Genomic DNA, 12377 nt, shown 5'->3' with positions numbered 1-12377 from the left:
CTTTCGAATGTTGGTTGCAGAAGTGCAAATTCATCTCTGTAGTTTAGCATGGAAATATTAATATCCTTATGCATGGGTATTAACTGTCCTTCTAAGACTGCCTTACGTTTTTTTATTTCCTCGTTTCTGAATTAATTTTCTCTCCATATTATTGATTCTATGACTTCTGGAATTGTTTGCTTTCCAATATACGGGCAGCCAAAATCAGTGTTATGATGCTTCTCTTTTTTCTTATTTTCAGGAGGATTAGATTACCAATAACTAGGCGGCTTCTCATATCATTCTTCTTTCTTGGGTTAACCGGGTAAGGATACCCCTATATTACTTAACCATGCTATTGACAATTTTTATCAATTAGAAAAGATGCTCTGACTGATCTATAGAATTTGGTTGCTTTCTTGTTAACCAATGAATAGGATATTTGGCAATCAGCTTTTATTTCTTATTGGTCTTAGCTACACAAACCCAACTTATGCGGCAGCCATACAGCCTGCAATACCTGTGTTTACATTCCTTTTGGCTGTAATGATGGGGTAAGTCTGATGAATGTCTACTCTTTTCTGATTTGACTAGACGCTTCTTAACTTCATTTGACCTTTCTTGCTTATTTATAGCAATCTTAACCATGCAGTACAGAAACAATCAATTTATCAAGAACTGAAGGCAAGGTGAAGGTTGGTGGCACACTTGTCTGTGTTTCTGGTGCTGTACTAATGGTTCTCTTCCGTGGCCCAGCTGTATTGGGGTACTCCGGGTCTGGGTTGGATCTTGGAATGCAAAGCGAGATAATTGCAAAATCTCAACCAGAGCCTTCTGGATGGTTGGTATCTAGTTTGATGGACTTTGGGCTTGAACGGTGGCACATTGGTGTTTTATGTTTAATTGGAAACTGCATGTGCATGGCGGCTTATCTAGCTATTCAGGTGATTGATTAATCTTTTTTCTTAAGCTTATACTTCCATTGGGTAAAATCTCTTTAAAACAAATTGATGCAAACAATATTCATCATTCAGCAGATAAGGGACATAGAAGGGGAGAGCAGCTGCTCTAAGAGAGTGGATATATTTGTTATCATTATTTGAGTCTTAACTTCAAAGCTATACATGTTACTAATGGTATTGGAATATATTTGTTATCATTTGAAACATATTCACATACCATGGAGATTATAACCTCTTATTCAGCTCATTTTCTGAGAACCAATGGGAGATGGTAAATGCATGTCCTGTGATCAGTATTATGTGGATAAGTAGACAGGAGTTGGAATTTATCATATATTCAGGAGTCTGGCTTAGAAAATTGAAAATATGTGGATTAGGGAACATGTCTGAGAATGAGTATTTACTATTAAAAATCTGGATTGTTGTGAATTCTAACAGTGTATGCATAAAGAAAGAGGACACAAGTGGAGAAGTCTATCTTTTCTACTTACATACAAGAAAAGTGAAGTTTATATTCTAGGTGTTCATTTATGTCAACCAAGAAACAAGCAAGAAGAAAACAATATGCATAAAGATTAATTAAGAATCCAAAAAGGCTTTGAAATCTGATGGAGGTCGAATATGGACATTTCACCTATTTAGGATAGTCCATGTAACACTCCCTAACATAAGATGAAGTCTTGGAGAATCTTTCTGTCTTAGGCCGTGTAACGCTTTGGAGTATGCAAGTATTTTAGGCTCTGTGGGGTTCTACTTTTATTTTGGTGGTCAGTGTACTTGAAACTTAGAGAGGATGAGAAGGGTCTTCTGCAACTACATCAACATATGGTAGATGGTGGGATGGACCCTTTATGTGAAATTTGGACGTAATTATTGTTGAGTATTTCCATATAATTTACAGTCATTCTCTTTTTACTATAAATAATGATCCCTATATATAAATTATAATAGAAGGTCAATAGCCCTAGTTTTTTGGTGTGCATGTTATATTTTTTCTTTCTTTTTTCTTCTTCTCTTCCTTCCTTCTTCCTCTGTTCTTCCTTGACCCAATTTCCAAACTTGGTATTACAGCAAGGTTTTGACCTTTTTGTTTGCTGATCTAGTGAAAAAGAAATCCTGTTGACATTATTTTTTATTTTATAATTATTATTTTTTTTCAAAAGTGGTACCTATGTTCATTCAAGCATACACTACCCCTTGTCCCTCAGGCTCTAGGAACGCTTTATGCTTTAGTCACACTTCTTGCTTGTACAACACTGGTTTTAGGATTAAGAGATGCTACTCACTGCCTGGTATATATCACCATGTTATTCCATATTTCCATTTGTATTCTTATATTTGTTTCATATAATCATATTTCATTCTCCCAAGTTGGGCCTCTAAGAGCCACATGAGGCTGTTAATAATAATTTTAGGATTAAGGGGTAATGCTAAAAGCTAATGTTTATTGCTGAAATTTCCTCTATATTCTTATATCTGTTTCAAATTTAATTTTTGCAACTTTTCTAAGATCTAGATGAAATAAGGAGCCATAAAAATGTTCAAAATATTACCTTCTACTGTGGGTCGGAGTCAATTCTTGTTTACATGAAGAAACATTTTAATGTAGCTTGTTACATTTGGTGTTGCAAAATTTCAGGCTCCAGTTTTGATGAAATATCCAGCCAGCCTTTCAGTGACTGCATACTCATACACATTTGGCGCTCTCTTTATGGTAACAGCAGGATTTTTGTCAACCAATGAGTCTACAGACTGGACCTTGACACATTCTGAGATAGTTGCAGTCTTGTATGCTGTAAGTTCTTAGTTGCTGTTATATCTTTTGTTAGTGTATTTGTCTGAATATAAAATATTATTTGCTTCTCACTTTTGGTGACACTATAATGGGGAGAATTCTGTTTTGGGTAAGCTGGGATCCTGGGATGAACAACAACAGCTTAGAGGCTTGGTTGTACAGGCTGATCATGAGGGAGGGAGATTAGAGATCTAGCAAGTGAGGTAGGGGTCATGTTCAGTCTGGTCAATCATCTTTTTTTTTTTTTTTGATCAATAACAGAAGGATTTCATTTATGAGTAAAAAGATAAGATTTAAATACAATGGAAATGGTGGTGGGAGGTAAATTCTCTTCTCTCTCCTCCAATGAGAAAATTACAATGTAGCCCAAAACAAATGATTTCTTCCCACCCCTTGTTTGGCAAGTGCGTCTACAAATGAATTGGTACATCTTTTGTCCCACTGTAGTCGCACTTCCATTCCCTGAGTTAGCCACTTGAATTGTCTTCGTTCATTGATATATGTCCATAACCCATCATTTACCTTACCCGACCAGCCAATTACACCTACAACCACAGAGGGAGAAACCAATCCCAAATAGGACAACCAAATGGGGAGGAGATTATTAAGTGGTAACAAGATTCACCATCGGCTTTGCAACTGGTTTGGCTGTTACCCTAGCAAAACAAGGGGTGTCTAGGGAATATTTTGGGCTTTATTGTACGTGTGATATAATTAGGGTGGCTCTGGTGGGAGCAAAGAGGTGTTAGCATGATATACAAGATATTTACTACCTGATATAATAAATTTTACAGTTACTTATCAAAAAAAAAAAACTACTCCCCTCCTTATATGCTTGGACATGAACATGGATATGGAAAACGGGAATATGAGTAAGGTTCAAAGTATTGATACGATACACCCCATATCATATCGTTCTGGGAGGTCACTGAAATGCCTTTTCAAATGTTAAATAATAATATTATAAGCCCATTGTAAAAATATGAAACTAAAAAAAGTAAAATAGTTTGACTCACCCGAAACACTTGATATGCATGTTTGTGCATATCAGGCGTATTGATACTTTGAACCCTGGATATGACTTCATTTCCTTGGTTCCAACAGAAAGACATGGGTACGATGGGAGGACAGATTATGATCCCTTTTTGCATATTCCCATTGTACAGTTCCTTGGTGTACATGGGCTCCTGTATTTCCTTTCTTCTTCTTTTTAATGAGTTTTATATTTTACCATTTAAAAAAAAGGGATATGGGTAGGACTATCAATGTAATATGTGATGCTGGAACATCCAACTGAAAATATTTGAGCTTACAATGGACCCAACAAAGTCTGATCATTCAACCCAATGACAAGGTCCAATAAAGGTCCATCATTTAGTCCGATCTCAAGATCCAATAAAGGCCCAGTGGTTTGAGTTAGGCAGTCAAAACACATTAAAGGTAGCTAGTTTCAACAAAACAAACATTGGGGAAGAAGTATGGGAGGTGGAAACTTCAGATGGGAACACTGGAATTCCAACTTTGGGACTTGAGTCAACTGTCAACATTGGAATGACAAAGTTCAATGAGTTAAATATTGAAGGTTGGACCAATACTTGGTATTAGGAATTAATAAGGCATTGGTCTTTTTAGTTAGGAGTTATGCATAGGTAATTCCAAGGTTAGTGGGGAGATGGAATCCTCTAGTTGTTAGCTCAACTGGAGGAACTTTTGGTAGGCTTAAGCTGTTAAACAAATGCTTGGTTGGACGTTTTGTAAATTCTGAACCAGATGTGGAAAAGTGTGGGCTTGGGCAGTTGTTAAATGGAAACCAAGTAGGTCCTTTCAGGTGAGGAGACTTAGTGTGGGGTTCATTCTTTTCTCCTTCAGCAGTGAGAAGGAAGCGATTGAGAACTAGATTAAATAAGGCTTCTAGATTTAAGGTTGGAGAGATGGAATCCTCTAGTCGGAGCGTTGAGAAACATGGGGCCATCGAGTTTTGTCTAGATAAACGTCTTTGGCATTCCTCTACATGTTTGGTGCTTTGAAACGTTTAGAGATGTTGGGGATGCATGTGTGAAGTTTAGGTTCATAGATTCAAGAACTATTGAGTGGAAGAACTTAGTTTGTGTGCGGATTTTAATTGAGGTGAAGGGAATTCATCTTCTTCCAGTTATCTTGTTGCTTTAATTTGGCAGCGAATTTTTTGACTTAAGAGTGGTGGTAGGAGGAACTTATCTTGGTGGTTGGTTGGGTAACTTGTTTTCTGGAAAGGAGGGGAGTGGTTCTCAGTCTTTGGCTGGTTCAACAAGAAGTTGAATGGGCTGGTAGTAGAGGAAAAGCAGGAGGTTGAAGACGAGGGCAGTTTGGGAATAAAATAATAAATGATGATAGTGAGGTCGATATTATGGGCTTATTTGATTCTCGAGACTTTGGGAAGGTAAAGAGGGGAGAGTTGGGGAAGAGTTTGAAAATGGGAGAAGTGGGGCACAACTGAGGTTGGCTAAAGAAAAGGTCAAGGCTGGCGACACGTGTGATTTATTGGATATTGATGACATAGGAAGGATAAGGGATGTGGGACATGTTGCAGGCCAAGAGGAAAAAGGAATGGGTTCTATCGAGTGAGATGAAAAGTCTCCTTCGTCATGTATAGAAGGGGTGTCCAATGATGGGAACGGAAATGTTATTGGGGCCCACCCTCCAAAGTCTCTTAACAAATAGCAGAAGGAAGAATATTGTCCCGCTTAGGCTAGGGGTCAATAGAAAGCACCTAGTGAATTTTAAATGATCAAAGGTTGTTAGTGGGAGGGGATCGAGCATATATGTTTGGGATAAGGTTTGAAAAGGAAAAGAGTTAAGAGGGGAATGAGAGTTTTTCAGTGGCGATAAAAGGAAGAAGAAGGCTATTGTGAAGTTTGCGAAGGTTTTTGCTGCTTGTGATGTGGATCGGAGTCCTAACAATAGTGTGAAAGTTCTTGCTTGCTGCGTTTGGAGCAGGGGCGATTTTGTGGAGGTTGTTGAAGCCGGGAATCAAAAGGTGCTCGATGGTAAGTCACCTTTGGATTCTAACCCTATGGTGAAGGAAGGTCTGGTTGGCTCAAATGAGTTTAATAAAGAAGCTGAGAATGGTTTGAAGGAGAGGGAGGTGGATTTAAGAGGCTCTGCTGATGCCGATTTAGGAGGTGATCGTGTAATTGGCATTGAAGGAAGTGGAATTGTTGGCAAGAACCATTGTGCCCTACCCCAAACTGATAGTGCAATGGATGATCATTATTTTGAGGAGGTGGTGATTGGAAAGATAGGTGTGAATGTGGGTAGGAGGGAGGCTAAGAATGTTTTAGATGTGGCTGAATTAGTGAACTCCAAAAAATCCAGTGGAATATTTGGAGTAAGATGCTCTCAAACTGTTCACGTCACCAAAATTTTTTCTTGGCTAAAATGTGGTTTGGTCGGGACTGGTCCTACAAAGAATTACAAGAAGGTATATAAGAGAAGGGGCAGCAGTCTTACAAAGATGACAATCGAAGATGTTGTTGGCAAGGATTCCTGGGTTGATTCTGACCCGGATAAGCAATTGGGGACTTGATAGCGGGAGGAAGCAATAGAGAACATTGAGAGAGGAAGGTGGAGAAAACAGGAAGTATCTCCATCGAGTAAGCGGCTAAAAATGATGTAGAGACGGGAAAAGAAAAACGGAGGTGGGAGGTGGGATGTAGATGATGACAATCAGTAGGAGGTGTTTGAAGGGGAAGATTAGGGCCCTGGTTCCGCTAGGATTGTTTTTGTTCTACGTCAGCAGTCATTTTATCTCTCAGGGATATCACCTTCCTTATCTATTCTTCTTTTTATTTTAGTGAAATTTTTATTTTACTTTTCAAAAAAAATTCCAAGGTTAGTGGGAATAAGTGCAATTAATTCATAAGTAGCAAAAATGATTTAATTTACATTAATTGTTGTTTTGTCCATAAATACCATGAGGGTCCATGAGAAGTCGGTCTTTTAGTTGTAAAATTCTTTTACTTAGTAAAGCTTTTTGGCTTACTTCAAACGTTTTCTCATGTATTCTTTCCTTCGTTGTTTTAGTTGATTGCTACTGTCCTTTTTATGAACTAGTAGATTTATTCCATGCTTTTATGTCTGTTTTCTTAGTGAAAAAAGGTGCTAGAATGTCAGAGGAGAGAAGAAAAGACAGATTTTGGAGTCAAAATATTGGGTTGGCGGTGCTAGCTTTAGTCTTTATACTAGGGTGGCCCAAAATAATAAAATAAAAGAAAAATACAGATGTGCCCTGTGGTACTAAAGAATAGATTCATGGCATTTTTAACATTCCCCCTCAAGTTGGGACATAGATGTCAATCATGCCCAACTTGTCACATAAGTCATTATGCCACAAGTGATATAGAACCTTTGTAAAAATATCCGCAAATTGCTCTTTGGAACTAACATATTTACACACTTCCTCATTAACAAGTTTCTCCCTGATAAAGTGTTTGTCCACCTCAATATGTTTTGTTCTATCATGGAGAATTAGGTTGTTTGCAATACTGATGGCAGCTTCAATTGAAAAACCCAGCTTAATAGATTTTTTATCCACATAATTTCAGCCACTCCATGTGACATTTCTTTGTACTTAGCTTCAACATTGGACCTAGCCACTACATGTGACATTTCTTTGTCCACTCCATACAAGGACTTCTTCAACTTACACCTCTTCTTCAATATCACCATTCAAGAAAGCATTTTTGATATCCAATTGAGGTCTTCAATGGAGTCAAACCAATAAAGCTCTTGAGTTTTCTTTAAGACAATATTATCGACCCTATATAGACTTGTTTCCCTGATTTGAAGATTCTAAAATCCATTACAGTCATCCCTAGATGAAATGGCTTAAAAACTAAGTAAAATTCTGGAAACAACTTTCCAAAAATTCTTTTTGACCTGACACAAAGTTTTGAAAAGCAACAGCTTTCTATAACTGTTGCCTGCCATAGTAAATTCTGAAACAATGCACTTTGGATTCAATATCTCAAATAACCCAAAAAGTGAGAGGCCCATTGCAATTTTTTGGCTGTCCATAATTTGTCCTTAACTTTCTCAATTCATGCCCAAATTGTACAATCTTTCTTTGATAGGTGATATGCAAGGTTCAAAGTACCGGAAACGTCAAGTGTATTGGAAAGGCAATTTTAAGAGACATATCGGGATATGCCTTGGATACGCATGTGTATTGGAGAAAAACTAAGATACACATGGATAAGCTTGGAAACACTATAAATACTTTAATAAATCATAAAAACTGCATCAATAGCACTACATATAAGACCTCAATGAGGTGTATATACATTAAATTAATATATTTTAATGGTTTTATGAAGAAATATATTGTAGTTAATTCTAATTTCATTAAAAATCCTATGCTTAACTTTAATTTATAAATTATAATTCTTAAGTTTTAATGTTTTATGGAATGGGAAAACCCAATTCATCTATCCAACCATAAAACATGCATTGGCACAACTTCTAAGTGAAAATATAATTAACAATTATTTATTATTTAAATAATTTTTATTTATTATTTATTTCCAGAAGTTGTAAAAAATAAATAAACATTATATAATATATTCAAAAAATAGTTAGTAAAGAAGAAATTTCAATTTCTTTGTGGATATGATAGATGATCCATAGAATTACAATATATTCAATCACTATGATCAAATGAAATATAATTAATTAATTAATTATTTTTTAATTCTAAAAATATAAAATTAAAAAAATAGTTATTAAAGAAGAAATTTCAATTGGTCTGTATCATCCATAGAATAATGATATATTCAATTGTTGTGATCGAATGATAAAATATAATTAATTATTATTTATTTTTTAATTCTAAAAATATATAAAATAAAAAAAGTTGAAGAAATTTCAATTGCTCTATGGAAATGATAGATAAATCCGTAGATCTAAAATAAATTTATTCTTTATAGGAAGAGAAAAAAATTACAGTTTCAATTTTTTTTGTTAATTTATATTTTCCCCAAATATCTTCATGAAATTTCCATAAATCTATTGATAACACAAAAAAAATGTGATTTTGAATGTAAGAAATGTAGATCAACATAAATTTAAAGATTCAAGAAAAAAAATAAATCACAAGATATTATAAAAAATTAAAAAAACTTATTTTTGCCATATTTTTTCAAAATATGAAAAATCTTAAAAAAAAAATTAACGATCCAAACTTGTTTCTTGCAAAATTTTGCAAATCTAGCACTCTAGGAATGAGGTTTAGAGTTTTAGAGTCATTTGAGGGTGAAAGAAAGAAGCTTACTTCCCCCCCCCCCCCCCCCTTTTTTTTTCCAGTTTTTGGCCGTATCATTTTCGTCTATATGCTACCGATACACCCTGATACGCCCTCATATCGCCCCGATACACCCCGTTATCGGGGCGATACACCCCGCAGTACACCCATAGAACTATAATATATTCAATCACTGTGATCAAATGGTAAAATATAAATAAATAATTATTTATTTTTTAATTCTAAAAATATAAAAATAAAAAAGTAATTATTAAAGAAGAAATTTCAATTGGTCTGTATCATCCATAGATATTCAATTGTTGTGATCGAATGGTAAAATATAATTAATTATTTATTTTTTAATTCTAAAAATATAAAAAAATAAAAAAATAAAGAAGAAATTTCAATTGCTCTATGTATATGATAGATAAATCCATAGATCTAAAACATATTTAGTCTTTATAGGTAGAGAAAAAATTACATTTTCAATTTTTTTTGTTAATTTATATTTTCCCCAAATATCTTCATTAAATTTCCATAAATCTACTGATAACACAAAAAATTGTGATTTTGAATGTATGAAATGTAGATCAACATAAATTTAAACATTCAAGAAAAAAAAGAAATCACAAGATATTATAAAAAATTTAAAAAGAACTTCTTTTTTGCCATATTTTTTTCAAAATTTGAAAAATCTTTAAAAAAAAATAACGATTCACACTTGTTTCTTGCAATTTTTTGCAAATCTAGCACTCTAGTAATGAGTTTGGAGTTTTAGAGTCATTTGAGGGTGAAAGAAGGCTTATTCCAGGGAAAAGAAGCTTGCTTTCCCCCTTTATTTATTTTTTTTTCAGTTTTTGGCCGTATCTTTTTCGTCAATACGCTACCGATGCACCTCCGATATGCCCTCGATACGCCCCGGTACACCCCTGATACGCCCGATATGGGCGTATCATATCGGAATTTTAAACCTTGGTGATAGGTTAAATCAAATTGTATTAATTAATAACTTGTAAGTGTTATAAGCATCCCTTGGAGAGGCACGGGATGCAATCTCTCCCCAAATTAACAATCTTGTTGGTTGGGCCCTAAAATTTTGGTTGCAAGTTGAGTGATGAAATTGAGAAAGCTTCCTTCCTATTTTCTAGGTTAAGGCGAACACAAATAATTTACAAATAACTTTGAATATGATCTATCACATGTTTTTATTGACATACAAGTGATTCTTTGGGTATTTGATGACATAAAATTCAAATTCTGTGTTCTTGGAATAAAAAAAAGCTTTTATGTCCTGATCCACTTTGGGGAAGAAAACAAGATCTGGCATCTGATACTGAAGCTTTCTTCAACAAGAATTGATCACATGATGATCATATGCATAGAAAAAATGTATGGTTGCCTGTGTCTTTGCCAGCTATATTTTAGATCTTATTCAGAAAGCATAGTTTTCAAGGCACCAAGGTGAAGCTAGGCAATAGGGAGCGCCTTATTGCCTGGTTGCCTGCCTAGGTGATGAGTTTTTTTTATTAAAAAAATGTAAATTCTAGAGTAGTTCCTTAGGTTTTATAGTAATAAGCAGTAATCTTTAACTAATAATTACCATAATTCTCATGAAATAAGTATAAAATCCATATGAAAAGATAGAAAATCAACATATTTATGAGAAAAAAGAGAAAGGAAGCATACAAAAACACAAGGGTTGAGTCCTTATTTTAGTCCTAGGAAGAAGATCATGACGAAGAAAGGCCTATTGATCATTTTTGTGTGTCAATAGGATAAAATCTTCAAGTTATTTCTTGTGAATGTAGGCTTTGAAACCTAAGGGTTCAAGACTATGTCATTGACTTGCATGTTGATTGAACCCAAACAAATAAGAAAATAATAAAAGGAAACAAATACAGTAATAGTAATACTTATACTGTAAACCCCCATATGAATAATTTTGTCAATTAATATCTATTGTACTACTATTATTAACAAAATAAAAATATAAAAATATTATGTGGTGTCTTGCATATAAATATGTAAGCATTTGGACAAGGTGACCCTCAGAGCGCCTTATCGCCTAGGCGTTGCATTGACAGCTATGTTAGTAAGTAATTATGATTAGTGACATAGAGTGATTGTAAGTATTCATGGCTTGGCAGACATCGATGCGATGTTGGTCTTGACCCTAGAACATCTCGGTCTTCTCCTTGGAAAGCTATCCATGGTACTCTGTTTATTTTCTCATTTAATGAAGGTTGCATTTCCAATAAAAAGTATCTATGATTAGTGTAAGACTATTAATGACCATTAAAGAGTGGCTTCTGAATTAATAATTAGAAAGTAACAAAAGCAAATATTAACATCTAAGACCAGGAACCTAGGACCCATTTGCAGGTTTTGATGGTTACAGTCCTTGTATAGGGAGGGTATTACTCCAAATACAGTCACTGATAAGGACCAAATAACTGATGGTGAACAACTCGACATGCATTCATAGTTCATATTAATCCATTTGTCACAAAACCCAGCCATTCCATGATTGAGCAATATTCCTCCATTGAATTCACCCATTTGATGCTATTCATGTTCAGTCTGATTTTGAAAATTATAATTCAATTCACCTTCATAACCATTGCTAATGTTGTTCATTCATTCATCCTAATTAAATATCTTCTTAAAAAGCAATTTAAATTATAAAATCACTATTTTTTGTATGAGAACTAAGAAGGCATGGCACAAAGGCGGCTCGTAGAATCAGGAATGTACTATGTTTTACATCACATTAGCTACTTGAAATAATGTAATTGAGTTAAAAAAAGAGATTGTGGGTTTTACATGGTTGAAAATGTTTTATATGTTTGATTTTATTTTTTAATTTTCATTTGAATATTTTTTATTAATATTATGTTTATATTTTTTGATTTGTTGCATTTTTTTTTGAATGTTGACATTTTTTTTTTATTTTTAAGCATTTTTTTTGTATTTTTGCGCCTTGCTACAAAGGGGCACATGCCTTGCGCCTTGGGTGCAAATTGGACCTTGCGCCTTACGCTTTTAAAACACAGGTCAAAATGCAATCGTTGACCTCTAACAAGCTTCTCTCCATCATTCATCAAAAAATAATAATAATAATAAAAACAAGCTTCTCTCCTTATGTTGGAATATTCTGGTGTCTCTTCTTCCCAAATAGTCCATAAGGAGGCTGCTTTAATACACTTCCACATCAACCGTCCTCTTTTTGTAGGCCATACAAAGGTTGGGGGATCTTATGTTGGAAAAAACGACCTACAACCAAAGAGGGGCTTGATCTCGAGTTCCATTCAAAAACTTGTAGCTCGAAACTCAACTCAAGCTCGATTGAGTTTTGAGTTTCATA

The 12377-nt window shown here is 34.6% G+C and overlaps 1 protein-coding gene across 4 annotated transcripts in view; it reads left to right on the top strand.

The window, feature by feature from the left end:
- The window catches only part of LOC148873570 (WAT1-related protein At4g19185-like), a 30735-nt gene that overhangs the window by 10862 nt on the left and 7496 nt on the right, over nucleotides 1-12377 (top strand). For all 4 annotated transcript variants that reach the window (XM_088966547.1, XM_088966546.1, XM_088966545.1 and 1 more), the window contains 4 exons: nucleotides 242-304; nucleotides 417-533; nucleotides 632-923; nucleotides 2581-2736. In XM_088966547.1, coding sequence (XP_088822673.1) covers nucleotides 242-304; nucleotides 417-533; nucleotides 632-923; nucleotides 2581-2736 — 628 coding nt within the window. The remainder of the gene's footprint in view (nucleotides 1-241; nucleotides 305-416; nucleotides 534-631; nucleotides 924-2580; nucleotides 2737-12377) is intronic.

Source organism: Nelumbo lutea, chromosome 1, assembly GCF_056320005.1.
Source record: "Nelumbo lutea isolate HS-2025 chromosome 1, American lotus-T2T, whole genome shotgun sequence".
Lineage (NCBI taxonomy): Eukaryota > Viridiplantae > Streptophyta > Magnoliopsida > Proteales > Nelumbonaceae > Nelumbo > Nelumbo lutea.
This window is presented reverse-complemented; position numbering and strand designations above follow the sequence as displayed.